General features: G+C 43.5%; 1 protein-coding gene across 1 annotated transcript in view; it reads left to right on the forward strand.

Annotated features, from left to right (window-relative positions):
* Positions 1-21,461, forward strand: part of LOC137849196 (ubiquitin carboxyl-terminal hydrolase 42-like) — a 31,147-nt gene that overhangs the window by 5,771 nt on the left and 3,915 nt on the right. Inside the window, 19 exon segments of the mRNA XM_068668694.1 lie at positions 1,591-1,745; positions 1,818-3,227; positions 4,827-5,064; positions 5,810-5,924; positions 5,926-6,008; positions 6,601-6,711; positions 6,871-6,973; positions 7,178-7,245; positions 7,402-7,472; positions 8,005-8,087; positions 9,005-9,116; positions 9,488-9,628; positions 9,823-9,923; positions 10,387-10,528; positions 11,209-11,490; positions 12,290-12,378; positions 19,398-19,854; positions 19,856-19,926; positions 20,313-20,623. Of these exon segments, the coding sequence (XP_068524795.1) occupies positions 4,827-5,064; positions 5,810-5,924; positions 5,926-6,008; positions 6,601-6,711; positions 6,871-6,973; positions 7,178-7,245; positions 7,402-7,472; positions 8,005-8,087; positions 9,005-9,116; positions 9,488-9,628; positions 9,823-9,923; positions 10,387-10,528; positions 11,209-11,490; positions 12,290-12,378; positions 19,398-19,854; positions 19,856-19,926; positions 20,313-20,623 (2,578 nt within the window). The 5' untranslated portion in view covers positions 1,591-1,745; positions 1,818-3,227.

Consider the following 21,461-nt stretch of genomic DNA (forward strand, 5'->3'; position numbering starts at 1 on the left):
ACAGCACAACATGTCTGTGGTATTAATTAAAGCACTGTAAATACGTAGAATATCTGAGAATGCATTCCTTCAAGCATGGCCGTGTTTTTTTAAACCTACAGAGGAGGCAAAATACGGTATTTAGGCTTAGTAGATGAAATGCATTGCTTCTGTGGTGGCAGATCCGTGTCTTGAGATTTTAAACCTGGTGTATCTCATGCTCGAGCCTTCAAAGGAGATGTTACATAGACAATAAAACGTCCTGCTTTTCGGGGAGGGCTCTCCTTAGGTCACTCAGAAAACGCCTTCAGTCTTCACTCACTGCAGCATTCACAAAGTGAATGCCTTCCTGTAAGGTTAGTCACCGATGGCCACTCATTCCATGCTTTCACTAAGAAAAACCTTCGCAGCTTTGAATCTGAATTTCCTGCCCCGCGTTTAGGTGAGCCCGGAGCGGCGTCAGGCATTGCTGGGCTCCTCGTCCGGCGGCGCTGGTGAAGTGAAAGATGCCAAAAGTGAAGTTTGACAGTGAGCTCGGGGTCTTGTGCTGGCCCGGTGGCTCTCTAAGCCCCCGTGTCTGAGCAGCGGGAGCATCCGAGCAGCACAGGACGGAGCTCAGCAAGAGGCTGGGGTCAGGGCACTGCTGCAAATAGCAATGCTTTGCTGGCTGCAGAAGTTAACCAGGTACACAGCGCTGTTTTACTACATGGTGGAGACCTACGGAGAGTGTTTCTGCCCTCCTTTTTAGCTGAAACATCCCCAGATTCTAAGGGGAAAAGGAATAGAAGGGACTTGCGGAGTAATGTTCTAGTGAAACCCAGCCTTCCTAAAGAAGCCTGCCTGAATAATTCCTGTGAATAACAGACTGTTCAGCTATTTCCTAACATAGAAACGGTGCTGACTTCTTCTTCAGAGTAACATAAGTTAGTGATGCTACTGAAATAGTTGTGGTTCAGACGTAGATCTGATTTCTCCTAAGCACGCTCAATTCACAGCTGTTGATCCTCCAGCGGAGGCTTTGCAATTGAACACCTGTGGATAGGTAAGTTTCCTGCTGTTGTTCTCCTTTCCTCTTGTTTTTTTTTTTTTTGTTTTGTTTTTTTTTTTTGTTTGTTTTTTTTTTTGTTTTGTTTTTTTCTTAGTAGCATAGGCTTAAGACTCTGAAGAAACGGGCTGCTTTTTTTCATTTCCAACACTGGCTGTTCCTTTTGAGCCCCGCCTTCTATTTTTGCAGTCACAGGATATGTGAATGTAAATTCCTGGGAGAGAGGTAGAAAACTCTGTTTCAACTGGTGTCTTTTTCGGCTATGTTGGGAGACCAAATAGGGTGGTTTTGAATCTTCTGGCTCTTATTCAGAGCAGCAGCATGTGGAGGGAGACAGATGCGTGTGCTTTTTTAGTGCAATGGCTTCAGAAGCAAGAGGGGAAAAAACACTTTCTCTGGGAGCTGGAGAAGGTGTCCTAATCACAGGAGAGGTTTCTAAATGGCATATCTTTGCGAGTGTTCCTGTAGTCTGGAGGTTTTTGTTTGTTTGTTTGCCTTTGGAAGGTTTTACTGTTAATCTTCACGTCCTTCAGCAGAAGTGAGAAATGTGATTTTATTTTGTGCAGTGTCACGGACCCTCTGAAATCTACTGGGAAGGATGAATACCTCGAACAGTACCAATGTGATGACAGTGGAGACAAGGAGAAACCAAGAAGATCAAAAGAATGTGACCTCATTTCAAAAGAAAACGTTTTGTACGGCAAAGAGACTTCTGAGCCCGGTGAGAAATTGTGGCAAACTTCCTCTCTCAAGTGTGACACTGAATGTAGCTCTAAAAAGCTTTCCTCCTCAGCTATTGCAGAGAGATGCCAAGGTAGAAAGGACAAGACTAAAAACACTGAGAAAGAGCATTACCAAAGCAAGAGGGAACATGCTCCTAGTGAAGAGAAGGAGAGTCAAAAAGCAGGTCCTTCCAGCGGCCAGGTTCAAAAGGCGTCACGCTGGATCTCCGAGTTCGGCAGCATTCCGTGGCCGTTTTGGCGGTTGTGGAGACGGCCCTGGCTGAGGTGGCTGCTGCTGTTGCTGCTGTCCCCTCTGTCCTCGCTGTTGCCGCTGTTCCCGGACCTTGGAGACCCCCGGCGGCTCCCTGTGACAGGCCCTGTGGCCCCGGGGAGCTGCCCGCCGCCTCGTCGGCCAGCCCGGCAGCAATCCTGCCAGCACAGAATAGCTCACTGCGTTTCAGGGTAAAGTGACGATTAATTTCTATTTCCTGGCCTGGGTGCTGCTTCCTTCTTTAAGGAAGCTTCAAGGTTAAAGGTTAAGCTCAGTTATGTCAGGGCCCAAGTCCGTTTCGTGAAGGGGCTCTTGTACGAAAGCTTAAGCTGGGATTGACTCTCTGCTAAGCGGAGGCCAAACATGTACCTACTGAGAAGCAGGTCCTAAGTGATAACGTTTTCTAAAGAGACTGCTAAACACATCTGAACAGTGCTGCTGCAGAACTCTGAATGGGGGGATAGCAACTGTCTTAACTGATCTGGAATCTTGAGTTTACTTTTCAGTGGACAAGAGGTGTGTCTCTCAAGGCAAACAAAGAGAGGAGTAACACCCGATACTCATGTCAACATAAATTTATGCTCAGAGCGTAGGTGTAGGAACAGCATCGGTATGTATATGGAACATCGGGAGAGGAAGCTCTGTCGGTATTTACAGTTTTTCTACTACCTTGTCAGAGAGACGTTATCTCCACATTAGAAATGGATGTATTTTGAAACAGTGGTGGTGGATCGGATTTCTTCTTTCTAGTGTTAATATTTGCTCTTGAATCGTACTTAATACCTGGTAGCGCCTCAATCAGTTGTCAAAAATAAACTTAAAAATGTGTAAGGCTTATCTCGTTGGTCAGTATAAAGATCAAGGCTTTTTTCCTTTTTCCTTTTTCCTTTTTCCTTTTTCCTTTTTCCTTTTTCCTTTTTCCTTTTTCCTTTTTCCTTTTTCCTTTTTCCTTTTTCCTTTTTCCTTTTTCCTTTTTCCTTTACCTTTTCCTTTCTTCCCCAGTATTGTTTTTCTTTTCTCCTTCTCACTACAGTCTTAATTTTGTTTCTTGTCCCTTAAGTGTGTTTTCAGTGTGTTGCTGAAACATTTTCTCTTTCAATCCGAAAAAAGGAGCTGTCACTGGTGAAGATCGGAGCTTATCTGAAAATCCCTGAGCCCAGGAGCTGTCACCTTAGTCTTCCAGTCGGACAAGGACGACTTCATTTCTCGTGTAAATGCATTTTTCAGGTTTGCGTATTGTTTTTTCAGGAACGGAAAGTGTGTATAGAATGGATTTAAAATCAATCTTAAATGTAAAATGTCAAGGGAAAAAAGTTCTAGTTACAACCTCTGCACATAATTTGCCAGCTGTGGGACTAGGAGTTTTCTTATTTACTGTGTTTTGTTTAACGTGTCTGAAGTTTAATGGATAGCAATCAAGGCGTGCTAGAAATCTGAAAGCACTTTATGCTTTGTTCTCTCAGTCATTTTGGTATAACAAACTAGCTTATGTTTTAAACGCTCCATTAGGTTAGTGGTTTCCCTATAGGTAACAAGTCCCTGTGTGCTACAGTAAGACAGTAACAAAACATGAAGTATAGAAGTTCATCCTGTCATGGATGCTTCTGCCTACGGACACACAATTATGCTTATTTAAAGCGGTATCACCTTGAAACCTAATCAGCATTTTAAAAAGGACTTTGTAGCAGTTATTGGCTTTTGTCCTGGAGGGCTGAGGTTTGTTTTGTTTTGTTTTACATTCAGCATTTCCGTTTCTAGCTTACATTGCCCTGTTGTTTTGCATGAGGAAAACGTGCAACTTTACAAAGCAGAACGGAAAGAGCTGCTTTTTAGTCTAACGTTTCAGTTTTTTGTAGGAGTTTTAAATGTGGTAGGAGTAAAACACCAGAAGTACTGCTGCCAAAGTTCTATTCAAACTCGTATTTCTTGGAGAAGCAGAAGAAGCCCAGGGAGAAATAAATTTGCAAACGTGCTCTTCATGCTCTCCTTTCCCAAGATTTCTCTGAGATATAGCCCATCCTCTGTGGGTTTTGAGGTATATGATTCCCAGGAGTGAGAAGGAGGGCCAAACATCTCTCTTCTTGGATCTCAGCATGCCAGGGCTTTAGTGTACTGCCACTTACGGCTCCGCTTTTTCACCTGGAAAAAGCGACCACATGATGTAGACTGAGGAGCCCTCACAAATTAACTTGCTATCACAAAGTGATGCCCAGAAAAGGTGTATTTAAAAGCTAGGCTCATTATAGAATAACAACAACCCCCTCATGATTGGTGCAGTAGACAGTGAGGTAGAGGGCGATCCCTGGAAAGACAGAAGAAAAGGAGCAGTGAGTTCTGGGTACCTTTGTGCACACGAAACAGAAAAACGCAGGCAGTGAAGTAATAGTGTTCCATTACTAACGCCAGCAATAGATAATTGCAACAATTATCTATTAGATCATAGGTAATAATTAACAGATAATTGTGCAACTCTGGAAATCAATAAATAACTGATTCCCCTCAGAGAATGTCTTCTACATTTTTATATTAAAAAGACTCCAGAGTTGTAATGGATTAAAATCCTACGGAAGTGAAAGAAATGGCATCAGCCACTAGTTCTGCAGAAGCTAAAAGTAATACCGATAGAGTTTAGATGGAAATTTTCACTTTGTGTGTTTAGTTTGGGGATTCTTTTTAAATCATTCATACCAGCGATTTAGTTCTTAAGGCTGTTTCTTTGAGATTAAGTGACAGGACTTCTGCTACTCTTTTCTTCTTGGAATGCTTCTTGATATTCTTACGTCAACCAGAACTTCTGTCTCTGTCGCAGATGTCAACAATGACCGTAGTTAAGAAGACCAAATCTTCAAAGTCTAAAAAGCCCTCTTCAAGGCGGTCTGGCAAATCCAAGAAACCAAGTACTAAAATACTGATGTCACGCACCGCAAACTGGGGCCAGATACCGCCTGCAGAAGATTCAAGCCAAGTCTCTGTGGCCCAAGGACGTGGAGGTGCTATTTACTGTAGATCATCTGAAAAATCTAAGGCTTTTGCCCCAAGAGATCTAAGTAAGTGTGAGCTTTATCCTGACTCCATTTTCTTCAAAGCAAAAGTAGAAAATGCAGTTCTTACTTGTTGCACTGATAGAGAAGGGGACTAGTGTGAACAAAGACTTCAAAAGCGAATCCCCTAAGGCAACTGAAGTGACTGATGTTACAGAAATTAATTTTGATATATTTACAGTCAACAGAGAAATATGGGGAGCTTTTTGTAATGCACAGATTTATCCATGTCTTTTCCGTTTTGCAAAGAAAAGTGTTTGATTGTTGCTATTCACAGCTTCCATTTTTCACACGTTTTTTGAATGATAACATTGCTCAGGAAAAGATCTGGTATCTGTAGGGGTACCGTCATTCCTAGTTACTAGTTTTTACCTTTTTTCTGTATAATTTCAAGTCTAAGCTTGTGGTTTAAGCTATAATAAGGAAAAAAACGGTAGTTGAGTTAATCAGGTTAAAGATTATAGATGGAGAGGAACTTGGCATTAGGTACTACAAACAGAATGGCAGTTAGCCTTGCCTTAGAAAAATTAAAATGGTTGACGAAAGCTGTTTTTTGTTTTTTTTTTTTCCCCAAAACATTGTGTTGACCAGCCAATTTGAATTTGGCGGTATTAAAGCTGTCTGCAATAATTTTTTTCTGGCTTGGATTGTAGCTAGCTCCTCTAGGTGCTCCTGCAGAATAGTATTTTTTTAAATACCTTCCTTAGAAACAAACAAACAAAATCTCTTTTTAAATTTAACTTTCTTGCAGTCGTTAATGATGGAATTGCTCCACCACAGAGCATTCTTTTTCCACCTGAGAAGATTTGTATGGATTGGCGAGAAACACAAAGTGTTGGAGTTGGCCTGTACAATCTTGGTAACACGTTTTCTTAATGCTACTCTACAATGTTTGACCTACACACCCCCACTTGCCAATTACATGCTTTCTCTCGAGCATGGCCAGTCATGTGAGTACTTTCTAAGAGTATTTCGAATCTGTTGGACAGCTCTGAAGGTGAAGGAACAGCAGTGATTCTGAGACAAGCTTATTTGCCTGATTTTACCTGTAGAAGCTGGCTTTGAGCACTGTATTAGCAGTGGGCTCTGAATAGCATATGGAGTGCAATTAATGCACTGTTTGTTTAATGAATGAATTTATTTATTTATTTATTTATGTATTTATTAAAGGATCATTTATTGCTTCGTGGGAATAATGAAGTGCATTGGACAGTAATGCATTTAGTAGTAATTTTAGAGAGTAATACGTTTTTCAGCCTGTGGAGTTCACATTCCTGTCAGCCTTTACAAATGTGACTTTGCAGTAGTCTTTTAGATTTCTCATCACAAAATGAATTTGAATACAGGCTTAGTGGATATTTTTATTCTGTAAAGTTGTGTGAAATGAAATGTTACAAGACTGTTGGGACATTGGCATCTTGGGAGAATAGAATGTAGCAAGGAGAGTGGATATCGTATCTATAGTTTAAATTTTACTTAGATGTTTGTTTGTAGTTATGGATATTTTGCTGGACTGGGATGCTTTCTTCTTTCACTCTTCAGGTCGTGAACAAGATTTTTGCATGATGTGCACAATGGAGACTCACATTAACCAGGCCCTGCGTTGCACTGTTGATGCCATCGAGCCTACGCATGTTATCAGTAATCTCAGTCGTAAGTGGCTTCAGATGTGTTTCTTTTCGATAGCTTGTAATCTTCAAATACTTATTTGATGTGTATAAGTGGTTTTAACACTAGAAAGAAGAGAGATTTTAGAAATAGAAGAATGATTTCATTTTTAAATGAGGTGAATACTATCATCTTCTTCTTTAGGAATAGGACAACATTTCCGTTTTGGCAGTCAAGAAGACGCACACGAGTTCTTGCGCTATACTGTTGATGCTATGCAGGAAGCGTGCTTGAATGGAAGCACCGAGTAAGCATAAACAAGTTCACTTTCATACATTCTCTAGCACCTTCTAGTCCTTTATTTACTATCAAAAATGATCTCTAGCACCTTTTAGTGCCTTATTTACAATCAGCAACGAAAGTCTACATCATCCTTAGTTTTCATAAAACTCTTTGAAGAGTTAACTCTGCGCCTTAAATCTTCTGAGGTCTGATTATAATTTATTTCCAGATTGGACAGATCTTCTCAAGCTACCACCATCATTCATCAAATATTTGGAGGATTTCTAAGATCGAGAGGTACTTTAAAAAATATTCCTGTCCTTAGAACTGATCTGTGTCTTTTGTCGGTAGTAAAGCAGTCTGTAGTTTGTCTAAAGTAGTATCTGTCAACAACTTGAATTTGGACAGTTAGTCTCCTTCACATAAGGTTAAGCATTTATATTTTGCTTCCAGTGAAGTGCTTGAATTGCAAAGCAGTTTCGGATACGTATGAGGCATTTCTTGATATCGCTTTGGATATAAAGGTAAGATGTTTTCTAAATATAATTCATGATGTTTAAGTACATGCATAACTTTCTAAATTAAACTTGTTTACCTTAAAAAACCAAACCACATATAATGTTAAAACGTAAGAGCTTGGTGGTGCTAAGGAAGTGGATTGGACTTTGTCCTTCTGTGGAACCCATGTAAATAGTCTCCACATTTGCATTGGGTTTAAGGGGAAAGAATTCTCTTTCTGCAAAAATTATAATGCTGTCATACTTCTCTGTTGTTCTACCCCAATGTACATCTAATTGTTAGACTGATGAATTTGTCCCCAGTATTGATGACAAAGCACACTATAGATGCTGTCTAGGCTACTGGAAAAGTATTTGTTCCGAAGTCAAATGACTTCCAGGTGAGGTCAATGCTGAGCATGCTCTTTCTGCCTCCTTCTTCACAGTGCTCATAGTAGATCGCTTGAGTATGTTAGTAAGATTCTCTTATAAACCACTAGTACGTCTCTGGAATTTTGAATTTACGGTGACTTTACGCTCTTCTTTCTCGCTCCTCTAGGCGGTTTCATCTGTTACCAGAGCTCTGGAACTCTTTGTGAAACCTGAAGAGCTGGGTGGAGAGAATTGCTATAAATGTAGCGAGTAAGATTTTGACGAATTAGGTCTTAATCCTAGATGTCAGTTTTATATGTTGCATGACTCTGTTGGACTACCTCTAAACTTTGGATCTACTTACGAGTTTTGTGGAAGTTTATAAAACACTTGGATTTTTGTTTCTTTGGAGGGGGGAAGTCTTGTTCAGAGGCATTCCCTATGGGTTTGCAATTCTCTGGCTCGTATTTTGCCATCAGAATTCAAAAAGAGATACTTTTGTTCTTTCTATTTATTAGCTCTCGACAGTACTTTTCTTGATGTAAACTGCCCAGTTTCCGTTGTTCTCTGGGCTAGTGGCTAATTTTCACTGCTTACACTGTAGGTCCTACCTTGGAGCGGGCAATGTATCAAACTGAACTATTGTGTTTCAAAGGATGGCAGACAGTTTCAGTGTCTTTCCAGACAAGCTCAGTACATGAAGACTTCCTACTGTTAAATGTCTCCCTCCTGTAGAATGACCATGTGCTTCTGTTGTATTTTTGATGTTGATAGACGACCTATGTTGGAGATTATTTGCAATTTCTAGTCCTGGGGACCAAGGCTCTCTCGTTCCACTTTCATTATTTGTATTTCTCTTGAAAGCTGAAAGAATGTATCCAGGATTGGAGTTCAAATAGCCACTTTTGTAGACCAAGAAATGGTACCTTGCCATCCAACCTGGTAATACCCTTTCATGAGAGATTCCTGTTCCTGCTATGCCCGGGGTTTTGGGAGAATTTACCTTCTTCACTGTATTAACAAACCTGACACGCAGTGCATGGGTTTATGAAAAGAAAAAAGACCAACCTATTATGCAAGTAAATGTCATTCAAATAGCATAGGCATGCGTGAGACATTAAAACGGGTTTGTTTTGGGGGCGAAAAAAGAAGATGCCTTCAAACACTTATCTCTGCTTGTTTTTAAGGTGTAAAAAGATGGTTCCTGCATCCAAGAGATTTACCATACACCGTTCTTCCAAGGTTCTCACAATATCACTGAAAAGATTTGCAGATTTCACAGGTGGAAAGATCAACAAGGTATATTTACCACTGTAATGCAACTATATCATCGTGTAATGGGACATCCCCCAAAGCTGAAAGTTGTTAATATTTTCAGACAATAATTGTAGACTAACGACTATGGCTTATTCTTTCTCTTAATATCAATAAAGCTTGACAAGAAGCATATGCTTTCCTCTGAGAAGGCTGATTCATCAGGAAACAGTTCCCTGCAACTTCTAGTCTTAAACATTGTTTATGGGAAGACTTATTTGTAGTGAATCAAGAAATATCTTCTAGAAATATATTCTAGAAATAAATTCTAGTCTGTGTTTTTTGGAAGTGTTTTTCTCTGGCTAGTCCACGAAGTACTCTGGGATAATTTTTCTATCTTCTTGGTCTCTCTTTAGGAGGTGAAATATCCGGAGTATTTGGACCTGAGAGCCTACATGTCACAGTCAATGGGAGAACCACTGCTCTATGCCTTATACGCGGTGCTGGTACATCACGGTGTCAGCTGTCACTCAGGACACTATATATGCTATGTAAAGGTAGAAGTCAACAGCATTTCTAACAGGGTAAAGGTTGTGCTGGCAAACCAGTGAAAGCGTGACTAGCAGCTACTGTTTCTAGGGAAAAAGATTTCATTATATTTTTATTTGACACGTGTGTATTTTGTTCCTATCCGTGATTTCATTTGGAACACGTGCAATTCACCTAAAGAAATGGTTGTCTTTATTTACAGGCTGGTAATGGACTTTGGTATCAGATGAATGATGCTAAAGTAGTCCGTACTGACATTAAGAGAGTTCTTGGTCAGCAAGCTTACATACTTTTTTATATCAGGTAATAACAAATCTTAACATGTGTTCAGAAGAGATTTACTTTCCTGTTATTGATATTTTTCTGTTTTGCAAGTGTTTTTCTTGCTATCCCAGGGAAAGATTATTATTTGTCTAATTCAGTTCTGTCTAACCTGAAATTCTCTGTGTCATTTATTATCTTTTGTTGCTTGGCCTGAAACTGCAGCACTTGTGTAAATTGCTATCTATGTGTTACCTGTAGCTGGCTAATTTAGAGAAGGAGAGAAATGAAGGTCATCTGTCATGTAAGAATGAATTATTGTTCTGAAAGTGATAGTGTTAGTAGCAAGACTGTTCTCTCCTTTTCAGTTTGTAGTCTTGGCGAAGCCTTCTGTAGAGAAGGCTTCCATATCGTATGAACTGTTCCTCTAAAATTATAGGATGGGATTTAATCCAAGAGTAGGCTGAAAGAAAAACTAAACTACGATCACTGCTCTTTTCTGAAGGCGCTATGATTTGACACTTGGAGAACGTGCGTTTTACTTGCCAGCACCATCTTATCCCTGTTCATTCCCTCCTGGTCAGCAGGGGGCTAATAGTAAGCAGGCTGGATTTATGGGACCACGACTTCTTCCTCATATGATTAAGGTAATTCAGGGAAGTGGGAGGGCAGGTAACGGCACCAAACTGCTAGTGGGTTTGGGGTTTGGTGTGGGGTTTTTTGTTTGGTTTTCAGCATCTTAGTTTTGTTTTCCTTCCCATGCTGCAGCTTTCTTCACAGCCTTCATGCTACAGCCAGAGTCATTCAAACAGTGGTTACTGCTAAATTGTGCAGCCATGCGACTCCATTACTTTATACCTCCAAGACAGCTTTCTAAAGCACAGAGAGCTACGCTCTTTGACAATTTAAGCAGAGTGTACTAATCCTCGAATCATTTAAAAGAGGACTTGTTTTTTCTATCGTCGTCACTTTAGCTAAGACAGGGAAAACTAAGTGTCTTATTCCTGAGCACCAGAACAATTACTTCAGGCTTTTCAGGGTATGTTTAAAGGGGAAAATAAATATATTTGGGAATAGCAGCAGGTAATGTTAAGTTGTTTGGCTGGTTTTCAAAGATGATGTTAATTTGATTCCAATCGGCTGTAAACCAAAAGCAGGAATTGAATACGCTTATTGGACTTGCATTTATCTTTAAAGGGCAGTGTGTTTTTCTTTGTAGGTGTTAAGACCATTTGTAGAAATACTCAGTAGGAGAGTTTTGTGTTTCAAAATATTAAATGCAGTGTTTGCGTTAATCCATCTTGCCATTTCTTCTTTTTAAATACAGAATCCAAGCCGTTTAAATGGAAATGGATCCATAAAAGAGGACGCAAAGACCACTGGTGTCACCCTAAAAAGGCCATCTTCAGCGCCACCGATGGCCTGTGTTCAAAACCAGACAATTACCAGGCCTTCAATTACTGATCCGTCAAGAAAACAGAAGATCACCACCAGTATTCACAATAAATTGCCTGCTCGTTGGACTGTGTCACAGCCTGACTGTCTTAGCAGTGCTGCGGAGGATGAAGATCTCTACCAGGCTGTTCCTTCATCCACAATTACAAATTCGGTAATGCAAATGAAGCAAATGCAAACAAGCAAAAAAGTTTCTGATGAGATTTTTGTGGAGCCAACAGTGAATGAAAATCCTAAACTCAGCTCTGATAACACAGTCCCTTACGGTGCAGAATCTTCAGGAAAATCTGAGGAGGAGTCAAAGGGCTTATTTAAAAGGAATTGCAATGCAATGTCGTCTAATGGAATTTTGGTTGGAAAGGTAGTCCGTACATTGCAGCATTCCGGTTCTTCCTGTCAGAATGCTGACGAAGGAAGATCCCAGCATGAGCTGCCAAAAACCGATTCACTAAATGGTGCTATTAGGTTAGGTAATGAATCGAAAGAAAACGCACTGAAACTTGATGATTCCACTTGCCGAGTTGAACCTGTTAAACCTTCTGAGATGTTCTTTTCTAAAACAAATGGATTGCTTGAAACATAGATTTGCTCCATCAAGAATTTCTCACCTATGATGTATTCGGGAGTGTTTATTGTGTTCCTAATTCAGGTGAAATACTGAGAAAACACAGCACAAATGTGATTGTAAGACTTTGTGGTATTATCCCATTAGAATTTGCAGACCTGAGCTTACATTAGAACTTGTCAACTTAAGCTCAGCTGAGATAAAAATTCCTAAGTTTCATAAAGTAGATTTTGGGAGGTGAGTTGGGGTTATCTTTGAAGTGTAGATAATGCATACAACTCAAAACGGTCTTGCTTACCATTTAATGGAGAAATTCTGACAAGACTAGTCCTCAGTACTACTACAAATAGTATTGTTTTGTCTGCTGACTTGTGCGTTTTGATTGCAGATGCCTGGAGCTATGCCTTCAGTCAATCGAGAAGTCATCACGGAGTCCCTCACAGCCAGCCAGCTGAACAGCTTGTCAGAGGAAACGAGGTAAAATGAGCACAGTCTGATTAAGACAAGACCTTATGGAAGTTCGTTACGGTTTTATCTGTCTACTAATAGTATTTAATGGAAGGATTTAAATTAGTACAATTCCATGCTGTATGTCCAGCGTTACGAACAGAACTAATGATCAGCACTGAGCATATCACTCTGATGCAGGTTGGTGCCTCAAGGAGAACTTGTGTTCCTTCATAGAATGTTTTTCCATTTTTCTCCACTGTCTGGAGAAACACTGGCTGTTCCCCACTCGCCCCTATGCCTTTTTTCTCAGAGCAGCAGGTGGAAGGAGACGGATGCATTTGCTTTTTTAGTGCAATGGCTTCAGAAGCAAGAGGGGAGAAAGCACTTTCTCAGGGAGCTGAAGAAGGTGTCCTAATCACAGGAGAGGTTTCTAAATGGCATATCTCTGCCAGTGTTCCTGTAGTCTGGAGGTTTTTGTTTGTTTGTTTGCCTTTGGAAGGTTTTACTGTTAATCTTCACGTCCTTCAGCAGAAGTGAGAAATGTGATTTTATTTTGTGCAGTGTCACGGACCCTCCGAAATCTACTGGGAAGGATGAATACCTCGCACAGTACCAATGTGATGACGGTGGAGACAAGGAGAAACCAAGAAGATCAAAAGAACGTGACCTCATTTCTAATGAAAATGTTTTGTACGGCAAAGAGACTTCTGAGCCTGGTGAGAAATTGCGGCAAACTTCCTCTCTCAAGTGTGGCACTGAATGTAGCTCTAAAAAGCTTTCCTCCTCAGCTATTGCAGAGAGATGCCAAGGTAGAAAGGACAAGACTAAAAACACTGAGAAAGAGCATTACCAAAGCAAGAGGGAACATGCTCCTAGTGAAGAGAAGGAGAGTCAAAAAGCAGGTCCTTCCAGCAAGAGGAGGTGTTCTCAGAGCGTGGAAGTTGTTGAGCAAAAGCGTCACAAGCAGGAGCACTGGGAGGGAAGCAGGTGCAGATCTTTCCCTGGTGAAAGAAACAGCCCTGAGAATGGCAGAAGAGCAGTCAAATATTCAAAGTACAGATCTGGCAGCGGAGGAAGATCAGAACAAGGTAGCAATAGATATTACCGATCCAAAGGGGAAAGAAGTTGGAGCAGAGAAAGATACTATCGAGATGAAGCACGGAGGTGGGAAAGATGTAGTTATTCCAATGATTACTATATCAACTTAGTGACAGACCCTGCAGCCGCTCCAGTTCCAGCTCCTGCAGCCGCTCCAGTTCCAGCTCCTGCAGCCGCTCCAGTCCCAGCTCCTGCAGCCGCTCCAGTCCCAGCTCCTGCAGCCGCTCCAGTCCCAGCTCCTGCAGCCGCTCCAGTCCCAGCTCCTGCAGCCGCTCCAGTCCCAGCTCCTGCAGCCGCTCCAGCTCCAGCTCCTGCAGCCGCCCCAGCTCCAGCTCCTGCAGCCGCTCCAGTTCCAGCTCCTGCAGCCACTCCAGTTCCAGCTCCTGCAGCCGCTCCAGCTCCAGCTCCTGCAGCCGCTCCAGCTCCAGCTCCTGCAGCCGCTCCAGCTCCAGCTCCTGCAGCCGCTCCAGTCCCAGTTCCTGCAACTTCTCCAGTCCCAGCTCCTGCAGCCGCTCCAGCTCCAGCTCCTGCAGCCGCTCCAGCTCCAGCTCCTGCAGCCGCTCCAGCTCCAGCTCCTGCAGCCGCTCCAGCTCCAGCTCCTACTGCTGCTCCAGTCCCAGCTCCTGCAACTGCTCCAGCTCCAGCTCCAGCTCCTGTAGCCGCTACAGCTCCGGTTCCTGCAACTGCTCCAGCTCCTGCAGCCGCTCCAGCTCCTGTGGCCGTGTCAGAGAAACGAGCTGTAGCAGTGCAAGTTGACCCTGCAGAGGGTATTCCAATCCCTGTAACGGGGTCAGAGAAACGAGCTGTAGCAGTGCAAGCTGCCCCTGCAGAGGGTATTCCAACCTCTGTGGCAGACCCTGTAACAAAGTCAGAGAAACGAGCAGTAGCAGTGCAAGCTGCCCCTGTAGAGAAGGTGAAAATATGGTATAGAAATTCAAGTCGTTTAGAACGCAGAGAGTCTTCTGCCAATCCAGGTAAAGCTTCTGCCAAAACTAAGTATAGAGATGACGAAGATGATGACGACGCTGGGCCATCAAGGATTCAGGAGGAGGAAGATGAGGATGCCGAAAGAGCAACAGTAACTACCCGAAGCCTAAACGAGCGCGAGCTACGAGATGTGCGAAAAGATTTTGGTCGCTGTATAGGTGAGCAGCTTGTCACCTGGCTGCTCCGGTGCTGGGACTCTGGAGCCAATTGTGTGGAATTAGACGGCAGGGAAGCCAGACGGTTGGGATCCCTTGCTCGAGACGCCGGCATTGACAAAGCAATTGCAGATGGAGCACAACCCACCAGCCTCTGGAGGCGTCTCCTCTCAGCTGTGAGGGAAAGGTATCCCTTCAAGGAAGATATTTTATGTCTACCAGGCAAGTGGACCACTATGGAGAAGGGAATCCAGTACCTGAGGGAATTAGCCGTACGGGAAGTGATTTATGAGGATCCAGACCAGAGACAAACATCCAAAGATCCAGATGAAGTCAAGTGTACACGACCCATGTGGCGGAAGTTTGTACGGAGTGCACCATCATCATATGCCAGCTCATTGTCAGTAATGGCCTGGAAAGAGGATGAGGAACCCACAGTAGATGAAGCGGCTAAACAACTCCGGCAGTACGAAGAAAGTCTCTCCTCTTCCTTACAGGCCTGCGTCTCAGCTGTGGAGAAACTTTCTGAAAAGTTTCACCAACTTGAAGAGAATCTATTGTCCTCCCCACCTGAACCAACCAGTGCCCACCGACCAAAAGAGAACACTTGGGAGAAACTTTCTGAAAAGGTTCACCAACTTGAAGAGAGATTATTCTCCTCTGTACCTGCACAAAGCAGTGTCTCAGCTGTCAGGGGTAGGCGTTCACCCACACAAGGAAGACGATATGGTGGGTACTCACCCCGTGCCACCCTGTGGTTTTACTTACGAGACCATGGAGAGGACATGAGAAAATGGGATGGAAAATCTACCGCGACCCTAGAGGCACGGGTACGTGAGTTGCAAAAGAAAACAATCAGGAAAAAAGGATTCTCCGAAAAGTTTGCTGCTCCAACTTCCAGCAGACAATCCTTCAAACACAGAAACGAAGAAGATTCTGACCAGGATTAGGGGGGCCCTGCCTCCAGCCAGGGGGAGGAAAGGGACAATCGAGTTTATTGGACTGTGTGGATTCGATGGCCTGGCACATCACGCGCACAGAAGTATAAGGCTTTAGTAGACACCGGTGCACGATGTACTATAATGCCATCGAGCTATAAAGGACCAGAGCCCATCTATATTTGTGGAGTGACAGGAGGATCTCAGCAGTTGACTGTATTGGAGGCTGAAGTGAGTCTGACTGGGAATGAGTGGGAAAAGCACCGTATTGTGACTGGCCCGGATGCTCCATGTATCCTTGGCATAGACTATCTTAGAAGAGGATATTGCAAGGACCCAAAAGGGTTCCGGTGGGCTTTTGGTATAGCTGCCTTAGAGACAGAGGGCATTAAACAATTATCTACCTTGCCTGGTCTCTCAGAGGACCCCTCTGTTGTGGGGTTGCTGAGGGTCGAAGAACAGCAAGTGCCAATCGCTACCACAACTGTGCACCGGCGGCAATATCGCACTAACCGAGACTCCCTGATTCCCATCCATAAGCTAATTCGTCAATTGGAGAGCCAAGGAGTGATCAGTAAGACCCATTCACCTTTCAATAGCCCCATATGGCCAGTGCGAAAGTCTAATGGCGAGTGGAGACTAACAGTGGACTATCGTGGCCTGAACGAAGTCACGCCACCACTGAGTGCTGCAGTGCCGGACATGCTGGAACTTCAGTATGAACTTGAATCGAGGGCAGCCAAGTGGTACGCCACAATTGATATCGCTAATGCATTTTTCTCCATCCCTCTAGCAGCAGAGTGCAGGCCACAATTTGCCTTCACTTGGAGGGGAGTCCAATATACTTGGAATAGGCTGCCCCAGGGGTGGAAACACAGCCCTACCATTTGCCATGGGCTGATCCAGTCTGCGCTAGAGCAGGGGGAAGCTCCTGAACACCTGCAGTACATCGATGACATTATTGTGTGGGGTGACACAGCAGAGGAAGTTTTCGAGAAAGGGAAGAAAATAGTCCAAATCCTTCTGAAAGCCGGTTTTGCCATAAAACAGAATAAAGTCAAAGGACCTGCACGAGAGATCCAGTTTTTAGGAATAAAATGGCAAGATGGACGTCGTCAAATCCCAATGGATGTGATCAACAAAATAACAGCTATGTCTCCACCAACTAACAAAAAAGAAACACAGACTTTCCTAGGTGTTGTGGGGTTTTGGAGAATGCACATCCCAAATTACCGTCTGATTGTAAACCCGCTCTACCAAGTAACCCGTAAGAAGAATGAGTTTGAATGGGGCCCTGAACAACGACAAGCCTTTGAACAAATCAAGCAGGAAATAGTCCATGCAGTAGCCCTTGGGCCAGTTCGAACAGGACCAGATGTAAAGAATGTGCTCTACACTGCAGCCGGGGAGAACGGCCCCACCTGGAGCCTCTGGCAGAAAGAACCTGGGGAAACTCGAGGTCGGCCCCTGGGGTTTTGGAGTCGGGGATACAGAGGATCTGAGGCCCGCTATACTCCAACTGAAAAGGAGATATTGGCAGCATATGAAGGAGTTCGATCTGCTTCGGAGGTGGTCGGTACTGAAGCGCAGCTCCTCCTAGCACCCCGATTGCCGGTACTAGGCTGGATGTTCAAGGGAAGGGTCCCCTCTACGCATCATGCAACTGATGCTACATGGAGCAAGTGGGTTGCACTGATTACTCAGCGGGCTCGAATAGGAAACCCCAGTCGCCCAGGAATATTGGAAGTGATCATGGACTGGCCAGAAGGCAAATACTTTGGGATATCATCAGAGGAGGAGGTGGGTCGTGCTGAAGAAGCCCCACTGTACAACCAGTTGCCAGAGAATGAAAAGAAATATGCCCTGTTCACTGATGGGTCCTGTCGTATTGTGGGGAAGCATCGGAGATGGAAGGCTGCTGTATGGAGTCCTACGCGACGAGTTGCAGAAGCTGCTGAGGGAGAAGGTGAATCGAGTCAGTTTGCAGAAGTGAAAGCCATTCAGCTGGCTTTAGACATTGCTGAACGAGAAAAATGGCCAGTTCTCTATCTCTACACCGATTCATGGATGGTAGCAAATGCCCTGTGGGGATGGTTACAGCAATGGAAGCAAAACAACTGGCAGCGTAGGGGCAAACCCATCTGGGCTGCTGCATTGTGGCAAGATATTGCTGCTCGGGTAGAGAACCTGGCTGTGAAAGTACGCCACGTAGATGCTCATGTGCCCAAGAATCGGGCTACTGAAGAACATCAAAACAACCAGCAGGTGGATCAGGCTGCTAAGATTGAAGTAGCTCAGGTGGACTTGGATTGGCAGCATAAAGGTGAATTATTTATAGCCCGATGGGCCCATGACACCTCAGGCCATCAAGGTAGAGACGCAACATACAGATGGGCTCGTGATCGAGGGGTGGACTTGACCATGGACGCTATAGCACAGGTTATTCATGACTGTGAAACATGTGCTGCAATCAAGCAAGCCAAACGGTCAAAGCCTCTTTGGTATGGAGGACGATGGCTGAAATATAAATATGGAGAGGCCTGGCAGATTGATTACATCACACTCCCTCAAACTCGCAATGGCAAGCGCCACGTACTTACAATGGTGGAAGCAACCACCGGATGGCTGGAAACATATCCTGTGCCTCATGCCACCGCCCGGAACACCATCCTGGGCCTTGAAAAGCAAGTCCTATGGCGACATGGCACCCCAGAAAGAATAGAATCAGACAATGGGACTCACTTCCGAAACAACCTTATAGACACTTGGGCCAAAGAACATGGTATTGAATGGGTGTATCACATCCCCTATCATGCACCAGCCTCCGGGAAAGTTGAACGATACAATGGCCTGTTAAAGACTACCTTGAAAGCAATGGGCGCTGGGACGTTCAAAAACTGGGATACGCATTTGGCAAAGGCCACCTGGTTAGTCAATACTAGGGGATCTACCAACCGAGCTGGACCTGCCCAATCAAACCTGTTACGTACTGTAGATGGGGATAAAGTTCCTGTAGTGCATGTAAAAAATATGCTGGGTAAAACAGTCTGGGCTACTCCTGCCTCAGGAAAAGGCAAACCTATTCGTGGAATTGTTTTCGCTCAGGGACCTGGATACACTTGGTGGGTGATGCAAAAGAACGGAGAGGTCCGGTGTGTACCTCAAGGAGATTTAATACTGGGTGAGAATAGCCCATGAACTGAATTGTACCATGTTAAATAGTATATTATACTGTATGTTATCACTACCATGATTACTATAGGTGACTAATTAGAATGTATGGAAAAGAGTGTAACCTGAGCATGACATAAATGGTATGGAATAAGGGGTGGATAGATGTCCTGGTTTCAGTTAGCACAGAATTAATTTTCTTCCTAGTAGCTGGTGGAATGCTGTGTTTTGGCTTAGGATGAGAAGAGTGCTGATAACACCCCGATGCTTTAATTGTTGCAGAGCAGTGCTTATACTAAGCCAAGGACATCTCAGCCTTTTGCTCTGTCCTGCCAACGGGCAGGCTGGGGGTGCAGTAAGAGCTGGGAGGGGACAGACCCAGGACAGGTGACCCAAACTAGCCAAAGGGGTATTCCATACCATCTGACGTCATGCTAAACAATATATAGGGGTGGCTGGCTGGGGGGAAGGGGCCGGACTGCTCGGGGTTAGGCGGGGCATCGGTCAGCGAGTGGTGAGCAATTGCATTGTGCATCACTTGTTTGTACATACTATTATTACTTTCCTATTATCACCATTGTATTATTATTGTTATTATTTTTATTATTATTTTGTTATTATTATTTTCCTGTCTTATTAAACTGTCTTTATCTCAACTCACGGGCTTCACTTTCCATTTCTCTCCCCCGTCCCAGAGAGGGAGGGGGGAGGGTGAGCGAACGGCTGCGTGGTGTTTAGCTGCCAGCCGGGTTAAACCACGACAGCCTCATGCGACAGGAGACAGTAGAGAGAGAAAGTTCTCTCACGGCGATGCAGCCTTTGACAAATGGACTGCAACTTACTACGGCAGGTCACATAAGCATTATCATTACAAAAGTGGATGGCCTCACGGTTCCCTCTTGAGAGATGAAGATGGACGTCGCTTTAGCACACCCGGAGCAGACTTGCATTGTTGCTCGGTATCTCAGCAACATTCTGGAAGACATTCTCGTGAAAGACATGCGCTTCCACCTGTGTCAGCTCATTTGGAGAACTGTCGCCAGAAAAATGAAACAGAAGGAAACAGAAAAAGAAAATATATCCATGCAGAAGGTAGTGAAAGTGAAATAGAAAGGAAAGACAGAAAGATAGAAAAGGAGCTTTTAGGTGGTGAAAAAAATGCAAAAATATCACAAGTTCTAGAAGAAAAAGAAGTCTAAGGATAAACATGGAGAGAAGGATTCCAAGTAAGCAAGGATTCCAGCATACTCCGCATTTTTTATCCTAATTCTTTTCTGGGTGCTTCTCATGTATTCCTTCTTTTTTTTTTAGCTTTGGACCACATAGTTGGAAACACATCCGTACACCATTCTGGATTAGGTTAAAAGTTTTTTTCTGCTTGCACGTATTCCAGAGCTAGCCATTGTTAATGATCTGTGTACAAACCAGGACCTATGGTCCTCCAATCTGAGGGCTTAAGTTTGCTACATCTAAAGTAAGTTGCGTGTGCACAAAGCACCACAAAATAGCTGACATGCTGCAAATCATCACCTGTGGTAAAATAAATAAAGTTTCATATAGGCAACAAGTGCCACATCTTTTTTTCTCTTTTAAACTTGCATGTTTCTTTCAGACTTCACGATTTGTGTTTCTGTGTGCTCCACTTTGACAATGCCAATCGCAAGCGTAAAACAAGAAGAAAAAGGAGAAGAAAAAGAAGAAAAAAGAGAAACAGCAGGAAAGTGAAAGGCTCCTTGGAACACTTAGATCCTCGTTTCCAGAAGATAACGCGGGAGAAGAAGGAAGAATCCCATCCTCCAGATGGCTCTTCATGTGAGCAATGCAGAAGTGAGAGCAGTAAACAACCTTACAAGGAAGGGAAGCCTTCCAGTGCAGGCGAAAGCAAGAAATACAGCTCCGTCTCATCCAACGAGTATATTAAAGGTAAGCGGCCGCAGTGTGTTTGAGGAATTCCTTTTCTATTAATGTAGAGATTATTTCCAACAGTCTTGAAGTGCTTGGTGAGTTAACAGTCTGCTGGATATTAAAAAAAAAGTTGATGGACTTTTTCTTTCCGTTTTTAAATGACCACTAGGAAAGAATGCCTGAAATAAAGAGGTGAAAGGCAAATAGTTTTCATTTGGTGTGATGATTAAGTGGCAAACAAGAGGAAGAGTTGCAAGATCCCTTCTTAAATTCAGTCCAGCCAAGTAGGAAAAGTAAACGTGGACAGCTGTATCTTGGCAAAGAAGATGGTAGGGAGCAAGGAGGTTTAGCAGTCAAGATGGAAGGTGATGCCATGAGGCTTACAGGCTAGTAATGTTCTAGTGAAACCCAGCCTTCCTAAAGAAGCCTGCCTGAATAATTCCTGTGAATAACAGACTCTGTTCAGCTATTTCCTAACATAGAAACGGTGCTGACTGCTTCTTCAGAGTAACATAAGTTAGTGATACTACTGAAATAGTTGTGGTTCAGACGTAGATCTGATTTCTCCTAAGCACGCTCAATTCACAGCTGTTGATCCTCCAGCGGAGGCTTTGCAATTGAACACCTGGAGAATAGGTAAATTTCCCGCTGTTGTTCTCCTCTCCTCTTGTTTTGTTTTGTTTTGTTTTCCTAGTAGAATAGGCTTAAGACTCTGAAGAAACAGGCTGCTTTTTTTCATTTCCAACACTGGCTGTTCCTCCTGAGCCCCGCCTTCTATTTTTGCAGTCACAGGATACGTGAATGTAAATTCTTGGGAGAGAGGTAGAAAACTCTGTTTCAACTGGTGTTTTTTTCG

The sequence above is a fragment of the Anas acuta genome, unplaced genomic scaffold, assembly GCF_963932015.1.
Source record: "Anas acuta unplaced genomic scaffold, bAnaAcu1.1 SCAFFOLD_204, whole genome shotgun sequence".
Taxonomy (NCBI): Eukaryota; Metazoa; Chordata; class Aves; order Anseriformes; family Anatidae; genus Anas; species Anas acuta.